The 18689-nt window shown below is 37.3% G+C and overlaps 1 protein-coding gene across 2 annotated transcripts in view; it reads left to right on the top strand.

Moving 5' to 3' along the window:
- The window catches only part of ireb2 (iron-responsive element binding protein 2), a 96727-nt gene that overhangs the window by 41707 nt on the left and 36331 nt on the right, over nucleotides 1–18689 (top strand). For both annotated transcript variants that reach the window (XR_012990896.1, XM_076302784.1), the window contains exon 16: nucleotides 17542–17666. Coding sequence is in view for 1 of the 2 variants with exons in the window: in XM_076302784.1 (XP_076158899.1) it covers nucleotides 17542–17666 (125 nt within the window). In the remaining variant the exon portion in view is untranslated. The remainder of the gene's footprint in view (nucleotides 1–17541; nucleotides 17667–18689) is intronic.

The following is an 18689-nucleotide window of genomic DNA, read 5'->3' as shown; positions in this document are numbered from 1 at the left end:
CTAACTAGCTACAGTGGGTAGGAGTCATAGTTGATGACAAGTAACAGTTACAATGGCTGAACAGTTAAAAAGTTCAGTAGTTTAAAGGGTTAAATTGTTTAACAGTGAAATATTGTAGTGAGGACTTTTATTTTGAAACAGTTTTTGGCAGAGGAAGCAGTTGAATAGGGTGTGTAGTCTTTTAGAATGAGACTGTATACTTAAAGCCTGAGAAACTGACAGTTGGCCACCTGGCCAACCTGGCCTTGCCATCTGGCAGAAGATTCTAATTGCTGTGATGTCATAAAGGCCCAATGTTAAGTCAATGGGGACATTTTGATTCGTTTTTAATTAATAGTTTAAAAAGTATATAAGTTACAAAGATGAAAAATACAAAGCCCACATGTCCTAAGTAAGACCTATGTAACATAGTTTGAATGAAGTTTCTACGTTAAATGGTTGAAGCTGCATTAAGTGCGTTAGAAGAAGAATAATAACTAGAAAAGCATTTCCTGAAGGAAATACAGTGCATGAAAATGCAAAAAATATTATGTAAAATATCATACAGAGTAAAAACAAACTATATTGGTTGCTAGGTAGATGAGGTTTAATATAGTTGGAGTGACTGAACAGTTAAATAGGTGGATAGTTTATATGGTTAAATGATTTGCTTAGTAGATAAGGTTTAATATAGTTGGAATGATTGAACGGTTAAATAGGTGGATAATACTTAACTTAGTTAACTTAGCTAATGTTTTCATTTTTAGTAGTTATGCTAACTATGCTAACTAGCATGTTAGCATGCTAACCATTTTAATTAGCTAACTTAGCTAATCATTTTTAACAGTTTTGCTAAAAATGCTAACTAGCATGTTAACATGCTAGCATGCTAACTATGCTAACCATGTGACTTAGCTAACTTAGCTAATCATTTTTAGCAGTTTTGCTAAAATGCTAACTAATATGCTAACATGCTAGCATGCTAATTATGCTAACCATGTGACTTAGCTAACCGTTTTTAGCAGTTTTGCTAAAAATGCTAACTAGCATGTTAACATGCTAGCATGCTAACTATGCTAACCATGCTAACTAGCTACAGTGGGTAGGAGTCATAGATGATGACAAGTAACAGTTACAATGGCTGAACAGTTAAAAAGTTCAGTAGTTTAAAGGGTTAAATTGTTTAACAGTGAAATATTGTAGTGAGGACTTTTATTTTGAAACAGTTTTTGGCAGAGGAAGCAGTTGGACAGGATGTGTAGTCTTAATAGGGCCAGTTTGTATGCTTAAAGCCTGAGACTGGCAGTTGATGCAGCTGGCCCGAACACCTGCCATAGGATTCTAATTGCTTAACGGCAGTCTTAATAGAGCCATATTGTATGCTTAAAGCCTGAGACAGAGTATATAGTTTAAAAGTTAAATGTAGATAGTGTAATGGATGTTGATAGACAGAAAGTTGAATGGATGTTGATAGGCAGATTGTTTAATGGATGTTGATGGATAGTTTAATGGGTGGATGAGTGAATGGTTTGAAGAGGATGAATGGATAGAAAGTTGGATGAAATGTGTCTTATATCCTTGTAGAATGGAGAGACAGAGAGAGTTGGTCTAGTTCAGTAGAAAGCAGTTGATACAGGTGCAATCAGTTGAACTGATTCTTTGATGGGGCCTAGATGAGCAGCTGGAAGATGATACCAGGTGCAAATCAAGTTAATTAGTCCATTGTGATGTCATCAGCCCATGTTAAGTCTATGGGGAAATTTTGAGCAGTTTTTAATTAATAGTTTAAAAAGTATAAAAGTTACAAAGATGAAAAATACAAAGCCCACATGTCATAAGTAAGACCTACGCAACGCAGTTTGAATGAAGTTTCTACGTTAAACGGTTGAAGCTGCATTAACTGCGTTAGAAGAAGAAGAATAACTAGAAAAGCATTTCCTGAAGGAAATATAGTGCATGAAAATGCAAAAATATGATGAGTTCATATGGTTAAATTATTTGCTTAAGGTTTAATATAGTTGGAATGACTGAACAGTTAAATAGGTTGATAATTGAAATGGTTAAATTATTTAGGCAGATAGTTGACGATAACTAACAGTTGGAATGGCTCCAATGTTTGCTAGTAGTTATGCTAACTATGTTAATAAAGATAATAATGTTAACCAAGTTACTATGCTAACTAGCATGCTAACAATGTTAAAATGTTAACTATGCTAACCATATGACTTAGCTAACCTAGCTTATCATTTTTATTAGTTATGATAACTATGCTAATTAGCATGCTAACATGCTAACTATGCTAACCATGTGACTTAGCTAACTTAGCTAATCATTTTTAGCAGTTTTACAAAAAAATGCTAACTAGCATGCTAACATATTAGCATGCTAACTGTGCTAACCATGTGACTTAGCTAACTTAGCTAATCATTTTTAGCAGTTTTGAAAAAAATGCTAACTAGCATGCTAATATGTTAGCATGCTAACTATACTAACCATGTGACTTAACTAAATTAGCTAATCATTTTTAGCAGTTTTATAAAAAATGCTAACTAGCATGCTAATATGCTAGCATGCTAACTATGCTAACCATGCTAACTAGCTACAGTGGGTAGGAGTCATAGTTGATGACAAGTAACAGTTACAATGGCTGAACAGTTGAAAAGTTCAGTAGTTTAAAGGGTTAAATTGTTTAACAGTGAAATATTGTAGTGAGGACTTTTATTTTGAAACAGGTTTTGGCAGAGGAAGCAGTTGAACAGGATGTGTAGTCTTAATAGGGCCAGTTTGTATGCTTAAAGCCTGAGACTGGCAGTTGATGCAGCTGGCCCGAACACCTGCCATAGGATTTTAATTGCTTAACGGCAGTCTTAATAGAGCCATATTGTATGCTTAAAGCATGAGACAGAGTATATAGTTTAAAAGTTAAATGTAGATAGTGTAATGGATGTTGATAGACAGAAAGTTGAATGGATGTTGATAGGCAGATTGTTTAATGGATGTTGATGGATAGTTTAATGGGTGGATGAGTGAATGGTTTGAAGAGGATGAATGGATAGAAAGTTGGAGGAAATGTGTCTTATATCCTTGTAGAATGGAGAGACAGAGAGAGTTGGTCTAGTTCAGTAGAAAGCAGTTGATACAGGTGCAATCAGTTGAACTGATTCTTTGATGGGGCCTAGATGAGCAGCTGGAAGATGATACCAGGTGCAAATCAAGTTAATTAGTCCATTGTGATGTCATCAGCCCATGTTAAGTCTATGGGGAAATTTTGAGTAGTTTTTAATTAATAGTTTAAAAAGTATAAAAGTTACAAAGATGAAAAATACATAGCCCACATGTCCTAAGTAAGACCTACGCAACGCAGTTTGAATGAAGTTTCTACGTTAAACAGTTGAAGCTGCATTAACTGCGTTAGAAGAAGAAAAATAACTAGAAAAGCATTTCCTGAAGGAAATACAGTGCATGAAAATGCAAAAAATATGATGTAAAATATCATACAGAGTAAAAACAAACTATATTGGTTGCTAGGTAGATGAGGTTTAATATAGTTGGAGTGACTGAACAGTTAAATAGGTGGATAGTTTATATGGTTAAATGATTTGCTTGGTAGATAAGGTTTAATATAGTTGGAATGATTGAACGGTTAAATAGGTGGATAATACTTAACTTAGTTAACTTAGCTAATGTTTTAATTTTTAGTAGTTATTCTAACTAGCATGTTAGCAATGCTAACATGTTAACTATGTTAACCATGTTACTTAGCTAACTTAGCTAATAATTTTTAACAGTTTTGCTAAAAATGCTAACTAGCATGCTAACGTGTTAGCATGCTAACTATGCTAACCATGTGACTTAGCTGACTTAGCTAATCATTTTTAGCAGTTTTGCTAAAAATGCTAACTAGCATGCTAACATGCTAGCATGCTAACTATGCTAACCATGTGACTTAGCTAACTTAGCTAATCATTTTTAGCAGTTTTGCTAAAAATGCTAACTAGCATGGTAGCATGCTAACTATGCTAACCAAGTTACTTAGCTAACTTAGCTAACTAGCTACAGTGGGTAGGAGTCATAGTTGATGACAAGTAAGAGTTACAATGGCTGAACAGTTAAAAAGTTCAGTAGTTTAAAGGGTTAAATTGTTTAACAGTGAAATATTGTAGTGAGGACTTTTATTTTGAAACAGTTTTTGGCAGAGGAAGCAGTTGAACAGGATGTGTAGTCTTAATAGGGCCAGTTTGTATGCTTAAAGCCTGAGACTGGCAGTTGATGCTGGTGGCCTGGCCACCTGGCCTAGGATTCTAATTGCTTAACGGCAGTCTTAATAGAGCCATATTGTATGCTTAAAGCCTGAGACAGAGTATATAGTTTAAAAGTTAAATGTAGATAGTGTAATGGATGTTGATAGACAGAAAGTTGAATGGATGTTGATAGGCAGATTGTTTAATGGATGTTGATGGATAGTTCAATGGGTGGATGAGTGAATGGTTTAAAGAGGATGAATGGATAGAAAGTTGGATGAAATGTGTCTTATATCCTTGTAGAATGGAGAGACAGAGAGAGTTGGTCTAGTTCAGTAGAAAGCAGTTGATACAGGTGCAATCAGTTGAACTGATTCTTTGATGGGGCCTAGATGAGCAGCTGGAAGATGATACCAGGTGCAAATCAAGTTAATTAGTCCATTGTGATGTCATCAGCCCATGTTAAGTCTATGGGGAAATTTTGAGTAGTTTTTAATTAATAGTTTAAAAAGTATAAAAGTTACAAAGATGAAAAATACAAAGCCCACATGTCATAAGTAAGACCTACGCAACGCAGTTTGAATGAAGTTTCTACGTTAAACGGTTGAAGCTGCATTAACTGCGTTAGAAGAAGAAGAATAAGAAGAAGAAGAAGAAGAAGCCTAGGAAGAACAGTAGAGTGCATTTTCATGCACTCTAATAAGAAGAAGAAGAAGAAGAAGAAGAAGCCTAGGAAGAACAGTAGAGTGCATTTTCATGCACTCTAATAAGAAGAAGCCTAGGAAGAACAGTACAGTGCATTTTCATGCACTGTAATAAGAAGAAGCCTAGGAAGAACAGTACAGTGCATTTTCATGCACTGTAACTAGAAAAGCATTTCCTGAAGGAAATACAGTGCATGAAAATGCAAAAATATGATGTAAAATATCATACAGAGTAAAAACAAACTATATTGGTTGCTAGGTAGATGAGGTTTAATATAGTTGGAATGACTGAACTAGGTAGATGAGGTTTAATATAGTTGGAATGACTGAACAGTTAAATAGGTGGAAAGTTTAAATGGTTAAATTATTTGCTAGGTAGATGAGGTTTAATGTAGTTGGAATGACTGAACTAGGTAGATGAGGTTTAATATAGTTGGAATGACTGAACAGTTAAATAGGTGGAAAGTTTAAATGGTTAAATTATTTGCTAGGTAGATGAGGTTTAATGTAGTTGGAATGACTGAACTAGGTAGATGAGGTTTAATATAGTTGGAATGACTGAACAGTTAAATAGGTGGATAATTTAAAAGGTTAAGTTGTTTGCTAGGTAGATGAGGTTTAATATAGTTGGAATGACTGAACAGTTAAATAGGTTGATCGTTTAAATGGTTAAATTATTTAATAGGGAATTATTGTAGTGAGGACTTTTATTTTGAAACAGTTGTGGACAGAGGAAACAGTTTAACATGATGTGTAGTCTTAATAGAATGAGACTGTATGCTTAAAGCCTGAGAAACTGACAGTTGGCCACCTGGCCTGGCCATCTGGCAGAAGATTCTAATTGCTATGATGTCATAAAGGCCCAATGTTAAGTCAATAGGGATTTTTTAAAAGTTTTTAATTAATAGTTTAAAAAGTATAAAAGTTACAAAGATGAAAAATACAAAGCCCGGATGTCATAAGTAAGACCTACGTAACAAAGTTTGAATGAAGTTTCTACGTTAAATGGTTGAAGCTGCATTAACTGCGTTAGAAGAAGAAAAATAAGAACTAGAAAACGCAATTCCAGGGAATTACCAGTGCATGAAAATGCAAAACATATGGTGTGAAATATATTGTTAAAACAGATGATGTGCTAATTGGCAACCAACATGATGAGGTTTAATATAGTTGAAATGACTGAACTAGGTAGATGAGGTTTAATATAGTTGGAATGACTGAACTAGGTAGATGAGGTTTAATATAGTTGGAATGACTGAACGGTTAAATAGGTGGATAGTGTAAAAGGTTAAATTATTTGCTAGGTAGATGAGGTTTAATATAGTTGGAATGACTGAACTAGGTAGATGAGGTTTAATATAGTTGGACTGACTGAACAGTCAAATAGGTGGATAGTGTAAAAGGTTAGCCTGAGAAACTGATAGGGTGCAGGTGACCTGGCCACCTGGCCTAGGATTCTAATTGCGTAACGGCAGTCTTAATAGAGCCATATTGTATGCGTAAAGCCTGAGACAGAGTATATAGTTTAAAAGTTAAATGTAGATAGTGTAATGGATGTTGATAGACAGAAAGTTGAATGGATGTTGATAGATTGTTTAATGGATGTTAATGGATAGGTTAATGGGTGGATGAGTGAATGGTTTGAAGAGAATGAATGGATAGAAAGTTGGATGAAATGTGTCTTATATCCTTGTAGAATGTAGAGACACAGAGAGAGTTGGTCTAGTTCAGTAGAAAGCAGTTGATACAGGTGCAATCAGTTGAACTGATTCTTTGATGGGGCCTAGATGAGCAGCTGGAAGATGATACAGGTGCAAATCAAGTTAATTAGTCCATTGTGATGTCATCAGCCCATGTTAAGTCTATGGGGAAATTTTGAGTAGTTTTTAATTAATAGTTTAAAAAGTATAAAAGTTACAAAGATTTCAATTCAATTTCAATTTATTGTGCTTATAGAGCGCCAAAACATAACACATGTATCATGGCGCTTTACAGAATGTAGGCAATCAGAGAAAGAAGGAAAGAAAGGAAGAAAAGAAAAGCAAGAGAGAGGCCCATGGGTAACAGGGGCGAGGAAAAACTCCCTAGAATTGGAGATATATATAGGAAGAAACCTCGAGCAGATCCACGACTCAAGGGCCTGACCCATCTGCCTAGGGTCAGTACATGACAGTAAGGTCTGTATACATGACAAATGCATTTGATAGTCGGGTGTAGAGAATAAGACATGGTGTTAAGCACTTGAGCTGAAAGTTACAAGAGGTGGGATGATTACGTATCCGTTATGGTAATTCGTTATTCCTGATTTAGTGACAGAAAGTTCAATAGTCCAGCGTTGGGATTGTCCAGGGGAAGGGAGTTTTCGAGGGGCATGTGGTGGGTTGGCGGATGGGCCAGTAATCCGGGCAGAGTTGTCATAGGCTGGTGGTGGGTCGCTAGGCTGTACGGGCCAGGAGTCCAGATAGGGGGCAGTAATAGGGCAGTCGAGGATGGGACTTCAGGTGAGATGGGTGAGAGGAGGGCCAACACACGGATGGTTGATGACTGGTGATGATATACCTCACAAGTGAGGTACAGTAAGGGGGAAGAAAGAGATGTAGAGTGGGTTAGTATTACTGAAAATCAAAATGGTTAATGTCAATAAGTAATCAGTAGTACTATATATTGTTACAGTATACCATGGTGGGAATAGGCAAGAGAGGGAGAGTTGAGAGAGAGAGAGAGAAGGGGGGAGAGGGGGGGGGGTTGTACGGCGTGACACATGAAAAGTCCATGACAGCACTATGCTATAGCAGCATAACTAAGGCATGGTGAGGGGTAGTCGACACCAGTGCAGGTATGGTCAGTGACCACCATCGCACGCACGACTGGGGTGCCAGTCACACGAGGACTCAGCAGGGTGGTCCATTCCAAAAACCCTGAGGTGGGTGAATTTCCACGCACCATACCTAATTATGGGAGGCAGTAAAGAGGTATGTTTTAAGTCTAGACTTAAAAATAGGGAGGGTGTCTGCTAGTCGAATTGAGGTAGGAAGATTATTCCAGAGGAGGGGTGCGCGATAGCTGAAAGCTCTGCCTCCTACTGTAGTTTTTGAGATTCTTGGAATTACAAGAAGGCCAGTATTCTGTGATCGTAGCGGTCTGGGTGGGTTATATGGGACTAGGAGATCTTTAATATATTCTGGTGCCTGGCCATTAATGGCTTTGTATGTTAGAAGTAATATTTTGAAGTCAATGCGACTTCTAACAGGCAGCCAGTGTAGAGATGCCAGGATAGGGGAAATATGTTCATATTTTTTAGTTCTAGTGAGTGTGCGAGCAGCTGCATTTTGTATAAGCTGTAAGCTCTTTAGACAGGTGTTATTGCAGGCAGCGTATAGAGCATTGCAATAATCAGTCCTTGAGGTGACAAAAGCATGGATTAATTTCTCAGCGTCTGGTAGGGATAAAGACTTCCTTATCTTTGAAATGTTCCTTAAATGATAGAATGAAACTTTGGTAATCTGTTTTATGTGATTACTTAGTGATAGGTCTTGGTCAATTGTAACTCCTAGATTTTTAACACATGTGGATGAGGATAGTCGGAGATCAGTAAATGTAGCCTGTGATGAGGATAGGATATCCCTCATCTTTTTAGGACCTAAAACCATGACTTCTGTTTTATCGGAGTTCAAAAGCAGGAAATTGTTTGTCATCCATGTCTTTATGTCTCGTATACATGTGTCAAGTTTGGCTAACGGAGTCAATTCGTCAGGTTTTATGGAAAGGTATAGTTGTGTATCATCTGCATAAAAATGAAATGTAATGCCATGTTTCCTAATTACTGAGCCTAGAGGAAGCATATAGAGAGAAAATAACAGGGGCCCTAGTACTGAGCCTTGAGGCACCCCATATTTTACCATAGTCTGGGTAGATGGTTCATTGTGAACCTGTACAAATTGTCTGCGGTTGGAAAGGTATGATCTAAACCAAGCGAGTGCTGAGTCTTTAATGCCTATCGAATGTATTTTTCAAAGATGAAAAATACAAAGCCCACATGTCCTAAGTAAGACATACGCAACGCAGTTTGAATGAAGTTTCTACGTTAAACGGTTGAAGCTGCATTAACTGCGTTAGAAGAAGAAAAATAATAACTAGAAAAGCATTTCCTGAAGGAAATACAGTGCATGAAAATGCAAAAAATATGATGTAAAATATCATACAGAGTAAAAACAAACTATATTGGTTGCTAGGTAGATGAGGTTTAATATAGTTGGAGTGACTGAACAGTTAAATAGGTGGATAGTTTATATGGTTAAATGATTTGCTTGGTAGATAAGGTTTAATATAGTTGGAATGATTGAACGGTTAAATAGGTGGATAATACTTAACTTAGTTAACTTAGCTAATGTTTTCATTTTTAGTAGTTATGCTAACTAGCATGTTAGCAATGCTAAAATGCTAACTATGTTAACCATGTTACTTAGCTAATCATTTTTACTTAACTTAGTTAACTTACTTAACTTAGCTAATCATTTTTAATAGTTTTGCTAAAAATGCTAACTAGCATGGTAACGTGTTAGCATGCTAACTATGCTAACCATGTGACTTAGCTAACTTAGCTAATCATTTTTAGCAGGTTTGCTAAAAATGCTAACTAGCATGTTAACATGCTAGCATGCTAACTATGCTAACCATGTGACTTAGTGAACTTAGCTGATCATTTTTAGCAGTTTTGCTAAAAATGCTAACTAGCATGCTAACATGTTAGCATGCTAACTATGCTAACCATGTGACTTAGCTAACTTAGCTAATTGTTTTTAGCAGTTTTGCTAAAAATGCTAACTAGCATGCTTAGCATGCTAACTATGCTAACCAAGTTACTTAGCTAACTTAGCTAACTAGCTAAAGTGGGTAGGAGTCATAGTTGATGACAAGTAACAGTTACAATGGCTGAACAGTTAAAAAGTTCAGTAGTTTAAAGGGTTAAATTGTTTATCAGTAAAATATTGTAGTGAGGACTTTTATTTTGAAACAGTTTTTGGCAGAGGAAGCAGTTGAATAGGGTGTGTAGTCTTAATAGGGCCAGTTTGTATGCTTAAAGCCTGAGAATGGCAGTTGATGCAGGTGGCCCGAACACCTGCCATAGGATTCTAATTGCTTAACGGCTCTATTGTGATGTCATCAGCCCATGTTAAGTCTATGGGGAAATTTTGAATAGTTTTTAATTAATAGTTTAAAAAGTATAAAAGTTACAAAGCTGAAAAATACATAGCCCACATGTCCTAAGTAAGACCTACGCAACGCAGTTTGAATGAAGTTTCTACGTTAAACGGTTGAAGCTGCATTAACTGCGTTAGAAGAAGAAGAAGAAGAAGCCTAGGAAGAACAGTACAGTGCATTTTCATGCACTGTAATAATAAGAACTAGAAAAGCATTTCCTGAACTGCTGGTCCTCCCAGCTAAACCTACCATACACCACGACATCAACATCAAATTTGACTCCCTGTCTGTTTCACCTACCAGGACTGCAAGAAATCTAGGAGTTGTTCTCGACAACCAACTAAACTTCTCAGATCATGTTGCCTCAGTCGCCCGGTCATGCCGTTTCGCACTCTACAATATACGGAAAATCAGGACTTACTTAAATCAAGATGCCACCCAACTTCTGGTTCAGGCAATAGTTATCTCACGACTCGACTACTGCAACGCCCTCCTGACAGGTCTCCCAGCCTGCGCAGTGAAACCACTTCAGATGATCCAGAACGCGGCGGCGCGCCTGGTCTACAACCAACCCAAGAGGGCACATGTTACCCCGCTACTCATCCAGCTACATTGGCTACCTATGGCGGCCCGCATCAAATTCAAGGCTCTAACGCTTGCCTACAAAGTAGTCTCCGGTTCTGCTCCCACCTACTTGAATGCCTTCATACAGATATACGCTACCTCCAGACCGCTGCGCTCCTCAGACGAACGACGTCTAGCTCTACCTCCGGTACGCTCAGGCCAATCCAAACTTTTCTCATCTGTTGTTCCTCGCTGGTGGAACACACTGCCAGTTCCTACAAGGGCAGGGACATCCCTCTCCATTTTCAAAAAACTCCTGAAGACCCAGCTCTTTAGAGAACATCTCCTCTCATAGCAACACTTACAACAAGTCTTGCTGATCCTAGCACTCACCAGCCGTCTTAAACTGACACATAACTGTTAAAAACAGCACTCACTGATGCACTTATTCTTACTGTACTCTAATGTTTTTTAAATTGTCCTAATATTGTTGAGAATTGCTCTAAAACTTAAACTGTTTACCATGTTGTTAGTCGCTTTGGCTAAAAATACATCAGCCAAATGTAATGTAATGTAATGTAATGTAAAAGGAAATACAGTGCATGAAAATGCAAAAAATATGATGTAAAATATCATACAGAATAAAAACAAACTATATTGGTTACTAGGTAGATGAGGTTTAATATAGTTGGAATGACTGAACAGTTAAATAGGTGGATAGTTTATATAGTTAAATGATTTGCTTGGTAGATAAGGTTTAATATAGTTGGAATGATTGAACGGTTAAATAGGTGGATAATTTAAATGGTTAAATTATTTAGGTAGATAATTGACGATAACTGACATTTGGAATTGCTCTAATGTTTGCTAGCAGTTATGCTAACTATGTTATCAAAGATAATAATGTTAACCAAGTTACTTAACTTAGTTAACTTAGCTAATGTTTTCATTTTTAATAGTTATGCTAACTATTCTAACTAGCATGCTAACATGCTAACTATGTTACTTAGCTAACTTAGCTAATCATTTTTAGCAGTTATAGTAACTATGCTAACTAGCATGCTAACATGCTAGCATGCTAACTATGTTAGCATGCTAACTATGCTAACCATGTTACTTAGCTAACTTAGCTAATCATTTTTAGCAGTTTTGCTAAAAATGCTAAATAGCATTTTAACATGTTAGCATGCTAACTATGGTAACCATGTTACTTAGCTAACTTAGCTAATCATTTTTAGCAGTTTTGTTAAAAATGCTAACTAGCATGTTAACATGCTAGCATGCTAACTATGCTAACCATGTGACTTAGCTAACCTAGCTAATCATTTTTAGCAGTTTTGCTAAAAATGCTAACTAGCATGATAACATGCTAGCATGCTAACTATGCTAAACATGTGACTTAGCTAACTTAGCTAATCATTTTTAGCAGTTTTGCTAAAAATGCTAACTAGCATGTTAGCATGCTAACTATGTTAACCAAGTTACTTAGCTAACTAGCTACAGTGGGTAGGAGTCATAGTTGATGACAAGTAACAGTTACAATGGCTGAACAGTTAAAAAGTTCAGTAGTTTAAAGGGTTCAATTGTTTAACAGTGAAATATTGTAGTGAGGACTTTTATTTTGAAACAGTTTTTGGCAGAGGAAGCAGTTGAACAGGATGTGTAGTCTTAATAGGGCCAGTTTGTATGCTTAAAGCCTGAGACTGCAGGTGGCCTGAACACCTGCCATAGGATTCTAATTGCTTAACGGCCGTATTGTGATGTCATAATCATAATGTTAAGTCAATGGGGAAATTTTGATTAGTTTTTAATTAATAGTTTAAAAAGTATAAAAGTTACAAAGCTGAAAAATACATAGCACCCATGTCCTAAGTAAGACCTACGTAACATAGTTTGAATGAAGTTTATACGTTAAACGGTTGAAGCTGCATTAAGTGCGTTAGAAGAAGAATAAGAACTAGAAAACGCAATTCCAGGGAATTACCAGTGCATGAAAATGCAAAACATATGGGGTGTGTTCCAAACGGGTAAAGTTGCTGCCTTTTAAGATATCTAACTGGGGAGCAAGGCAGCAAGTGCGGTTCGAAACCGAAAAAACAAATTCTGCTGCCTTTTAAGATATCTTAGAATTCCCAAATAACGGTAATTTTTGAAGGCAGCATCGATGCACACTTCATGCTCCCTCCTACCCATAATCCCTTGCGGCAACGTCTGAAACAGCTGTGAAAGGTAAACAAACATGGCGGATGACATCGGTAATGGCTGCTGAATCTGTTTAAAATGTCATTTGTGTGACCTTATTTTGCTTAGATTTGTAGAAAAGAGATGAAAAATAAACAACTTACTATCTGATTATGCCATTGTTGTAACCATTAATAGCGTCTGGTCTGATATATCTGCCGGCCGTAAAACTAATTTATACCGTTAGCCTGCTAGCTTACGTAAGCTAATTTAGTTTAACGTCAGGCCTTTGCTAACGTCACACCGTAGTGTTAACCAAAGATTCTAGAGTGCTACGCTCATTTTTAAAAGATGCATTTAATCCAAAGTCATGTCTAGTTAGACAGCTCTCTATGTAGGGAGGGAGGCAGTAGGCAGCTGTCTCCCGTTTCGAACACACCCATGGTGTGAAATATATTGTTAAAACAGATGATGTTCTAATTGGCAACCAACATGATGAGGTTTAATATAGTTGGAATGACTGAACTAGGTAGATGAGGTTTAATATAGTTGGGATTACTGAACAGTTAAATAGGTGGATAGTTTAAAAGGTTAAATTATTTGCTAGGTAGATGAGGTTTAATATAGTTGGAATGACTGAACAGTTAAATAGGTGGATAGTTTAAAAGGCTAAATTATTTACAGGTAGATGAGGTTTAATGTAGTCGGAATGACTGAACTAGGTAGACGAGGTTTAATATAGTTGGAATGACTGAACTAGGTAGATGAGGTTTAATATAGTTGGAATGGGTAAACAGTTAAATAGGTGGATGGTTTAAAAGGTTAAATTATTTGCAGGTAGATGAGGTTTAATATAGTTGGAATGACTGAATAGTTAAATAGGTGGATAGTTTAAATGGTTAAATTATGTTGTGGACAGAGGAAACAGTTGAACAAGATGTGTAGTCTTATTAAGAGAATGAGACTGTATGCTTAAAGCCTGAGAAACTGACAGTTGATGCAGGTGGCCGGAACACCTGGCCTAGGATTCTAATTGCTTAAGTGCTCTATTATGATGTCATCAGCCCATGTTAAGTCTATGGGGAAATTTTGAATAGTTTTTAATTAATAGTTTAAAAAGTATAAAAGTTACAAAGATGAAAAATACAAAGCCCCCATGTCCTAAGTAAGACCTACGTAACATAGTTTGAATGAAGTTTCTACGTTAAACGGTTGAAGCTGCATTAAATGCGTTAGCGGAAGAATAAGAATAAAATGCCTACGAAGAACAGTACAGTGCATTTTCATGCACTGTAATAAGAATAAAATGCCTAGGAAGAACAGTACAGTGCATTTTCATGCACTGTAATAAGAAAAGTTGGAATAACAGTACAGTGCATTTTCATGCACTGTAAAAAGCCTTGGAATAACAGTACAGTGCATTTTCATGCACTGTAAAAAGCCTAGGAAGAACAGTACAGTGCATTTTCATGCACTGTAATAAGAAGCCTAGGAAGAACAGTACAGTGCATTTTCATGCACTGTAATAAGAAGATGACTTGGAAGAACAGTACAGTGCATTTTCATGCACTGTAATAAGAATAAAAAGCCTAGGAAGAACAGTACAGTGCATTTTCATGCACTGTAATAAGAAGATGACTAGGAAGAACAGTACAGTGCATTTTCATGCACTGTAAAAAGAAGCCTAGATAAGAAGAAGCCTAGGAAGAACAGTACAGTGCATTTCCATGCACTGTAATAAGAAGCCTAGGAAGAACAGTACAGTGCATTTTCATGCACTGTAATAAGAAGAAGAAGCCAGGAGATTTCAAGATAGTGGATTCCATCCACTATAATGAATGATGATCCGTAATTGAAGCTTATCATCGGATAGCCTAGTCATATGGTTAGACATTCAGTGTGTTTGAAATAATGAATTTGATAATATTTTCCATCTTTGCAGAGGAAAGGTTTTGTGTGAAGGGAATTAAAGGTCTGTCTCATATAGACACCTGTCTCAAATACTAGCCAGTGCAGTTTGGCGATTTGGAAAAATAAAAGCCTGGGCTATTATTTGAAGTTTACACAGTACACTGCAGCTAGAAGGTAGGGAAGCACCAGAGGGGGAGGAGGGCATTTTTGATTACATTTAATTGAGACATAGTTTAATTAATCTGACAATGAAAAACACTACACATATTTTACATGAAAAAGATCGTCATGTGTTGATTCCCAAGAGTCCAAGCTTTCAAATGATGTATAATGAGTATGCTACATAACAATCTGATCTATAAAAATTAAATAGAATGTTGGGGGATTGTGGGGGAGGGGGTCATCACAGACAATATGGTTTTAACATCATTCAGCCTGTCAGATTGAGAGACAAACTTGTGCGGATGGGGGTTAATAATGCTCATTGCTCACCTGGTATCCTGGATCACAGACTACGTGACGGAGAGACCACACTTTGCTGGCTGAAGGACTACCTCTCAGAAACTGTGATCAGTAGCACTGGAACACCTCAGGGGACTGTGCTTTCACTGTTCCTGTTCACTCTGTACACGTCTGACTTTAGCTACAACTCTGCAATTGTGGGATGTATTAGGGATGGACAGGAAGACGAATACATGAACCTGGTGGATGACTTTGTGCAATCGTGCAGGCTCAACCATCTGCAGTTGAACGCAACAAAGACCAAGGATATGGTGGTGGATTTCAAGAGATCTAAGCCTCCAATGCTGCCAGTCTCCATTGAAGGAGTCAATATGGAGGTGGTCAGCACATACTGTATAAGTACCTGGGGATACATGGACAGTAAACTAGACTGGTCAGCCAACATAGATGCACTGTTTTGGAAAGGACAGTCAGCTTTACTTCCTGAGGAGGAGTAAAGCTTTACTTCCTGAGTATTGGTTTCTATCCTCATCTGAATGTTTTTAATAGTTTATTACTTTGATACCAGTACAGTGCAGTACTTTTGCATTTGTAAAGCATGTTGTAACTTGGTTTTAGAAAAGTGCTGTATAACATATTATTATTATTGTTATTATTAGGGCCATATTTCTGATGGCTCTTTTACAATATGGGAACACAGGCGAGTCCCACTGCTCTGTCGGGCACGGTGCTTTTGTTTTATGATTTTTTGAAGTTTATGTAATGTTTTGTTCTATTTTTGTATTTACTCATTTAATTAAACATTCACCTTGTATTGACAGAATTTTAGTTAGTTTTTGTCTTAGTCTTAACATTTTTAATCATCAGTTGGCTGGTACCTGTCTGTAACATGTTTCTCCATTGGGCTAAAGTACTAAGCGAACCGATAGCTTTTTGAGAGATCCATCTTTCTATAAACTGATGCGCTAGCTGCACCTCCAGTGTCTGGTCAGAGTCATCGCTAAGGACTTAGTGCTGTAGCTTAAAGGGAAACTTGGCAGGATTTCCCCCTCTGCTGGAGAAATTGTGCATTATGCTATTTCAAACTGTGGAAAAAGGTAACGATAAAGCACATGGATTTGTTTACAAGCTAGCAAAACGGTTAGCATAAGTTCGGCAGACAATGTGGATGTTACAAGGTAAGAAACACGATTTAAAACGAGTTTCTTGTTTCTCACTTCTCTTTCCGGGACGGTAGTCTCAATGTTGCAAGGTTGGTTTTCCGGCTGGGGACGCTAGGGGCAGCGGGAAAAGTCACCATTTTCACCGGAACAGGTCATTTAACCATCCAAATGATTTCTAAACAGGTTTATTACGTTGAAATAGTTGCCAAGTTCCCCTTTAATGTTACTCTGCGAGAAATTCGCTACAAGTCACAAGTCCACCGAGGTTCTGAGTTCTGTCTGGATTGAGACTGGAACTCTGGTAAAACATTACCATGAGAGGTCCACCGAGCTACTGATGTGCAATTTTCCAGCTTCTGTGCTCAAAGAGTCATGACTTCAGACTGATCTGTGCAGAGCCCTGCAGATGGAGAGCAAGACTACCAGATGTGTTGTTCACGCCAAGAGTGTCACCGTCATTGACCATGGACTGTCGCCTGGTTAAACTTAGCCACATATTTCTATGTGTAACGCTTTCAGTTGTGCGTTGTGCATGAAAAATGCACTATAGAAATAAATACTTACTGACAAAGTTAAGGATAGACTTTGATATAGGTCACTGACTTCCAAAAGAAGGTTTGGAGCTGAAAATTATTGACCCCAAACAACCTGGCCACAAACTGTTTTAAAGAAATAGTTCTGTCTAAGAACAACTTTTGGAATGATAATGAGTAAAAACTTTTGTTGAGTACCAAAATTACATCAACCTGAGTAGTTTTGTGTAAGACCAGAATGTGCAAGGAAATAGCATATAGCAAAGCCTTGGGAGAGTGTGTCAAAGTATATTGCTACTTTAAACCACTGACTAAGCTCAAAATATAATTATACTTCTGTGTTACTGTACAATGCGAAAGGTCCTTGCAGACAAACAGTGTTTTTAACTTTGTAAGTATACAGAAAGGGTATAAGAAGGACTGTTTGTGCAGTCCTTAGACCCTAGGTTGCACTAGGTTGCTCTGAACTTGTTTTACCTAGCAGTTAATGGGCTAAAGGCTTTTATCGTAGGCATTGCAGACAACATGTCCAATTGCACTGGAGTGGTTCCATGAACTGAAATTATGTTTGTTGAATGTTAATGTTTTGTTTCCGTTACAGGGGTGAACTCTGAGGGGAAAGAAGTCTTTCTGACTGATGTATGGCCTTCACGGGTAGAGGTCCAGAACATTGAAGAGGAAACCGTAATCTCTAGCATGTTTAAGGATATCAGGACTAGAATGGAGGTGAGTTTCAGGTGGATTTAGGGCTGGGCGATATGGCAAAAAAAATATAATATCCCAATATTTTTAGTCTATTTCATGATATACGATATATATGTCGATATTTTGAATTTTTCTCAAAAGGACTTCATGAATTCTCACTTTCACCCTGTGATGTTTTAAATCATACCAGTATGATGCAGTAGGCTAGGATAAATCATACCAGTCCGGTCCCTGCCAATTATATCCGCATTAAAACATTCTTGGTTATTCACATGTGATTTTTATTTTAAATTTGCATGCAAAAGCAGGGCTGAAAGTAGTTTTGACTTCTTGCCAGTAGCCTACTATGAAGGTTTCTCAAAGGGAAAAGTGTGCATGCAAAACTTTCATCACACCTAAATAGGGTACATCAATTTATTTATTTTGGCCTATTTGCAGAGCATTCTTAATGGCCTGTTATTTGGCTTTATCATTCTCTCTTCTTCTTTCCCTGCCTTCTTTGAAAGGCCCCTCTGCCTATCCACTCTTCAGGATAAACTCTTAACTAACTTCTCTTTTTGCATGGCTTTAGTTAACTTTCCAAATAAATTTAGTTTGTTTCAATCTGTCACTGATGTGTCTCCATATGAATGATGGTGGCTTACATCGGATAGAAGGTAAGGTACGGTGTGGTGCGTGCTTCCCTAATTAGTTGTTCGGTTGTTGGTTGATAAATAAGACACGGTTGCGTTTTCGTTTTGAGACAGTCAGATGCACTCATAGACAGTAACCTAATCTGCCTCAATGCGCAGATCTCAAGTTTAATTTAAAAATCAATCTGGAGGGAAGCATAGACTAACATTTAGCATGAGAAAAGCATTTGTGGAGAGTGAGATGTGAGCATTTGCGCTGTCGTTTTGAAACAGTCAGACGTGCACATAGACAGACAGTAGGCCTAGTCCTTCTGCCTAATGCACGGATATCATTGTAAGTTTAATTTGAAAATCCCTTGCTATTTTGTTTCGTTTTTCGTTTTGTGTAACCAAATCAGAACTACTTCCATCT

The sequence above is a fragment of the Alosa pseudoharengus genome, unplaced genomic scaffold (genome assembly GCF_046254945.1).
Source record: "Alosa pseudoharengus isolate Yale_2024_CS ecotype anadromous, Long Island Sound unplaced genomic scaffold, YU_APseudo_1.1 YU_APseudo_1.1_scf_10, whole genome shotgun sequence".
NCBI classification, from domain to species: Eukaryota; Metazoa; Chordata; class Actinopteri; order Clupeiformes; family Clupeidae; genus Alosa; species Alosa pseudoharengus.
The sequence above is the reverse complement of the archived record's forward strand: the minus strand, read 5'-3'. Positions and strand labels throughout refer to the sequence as shown.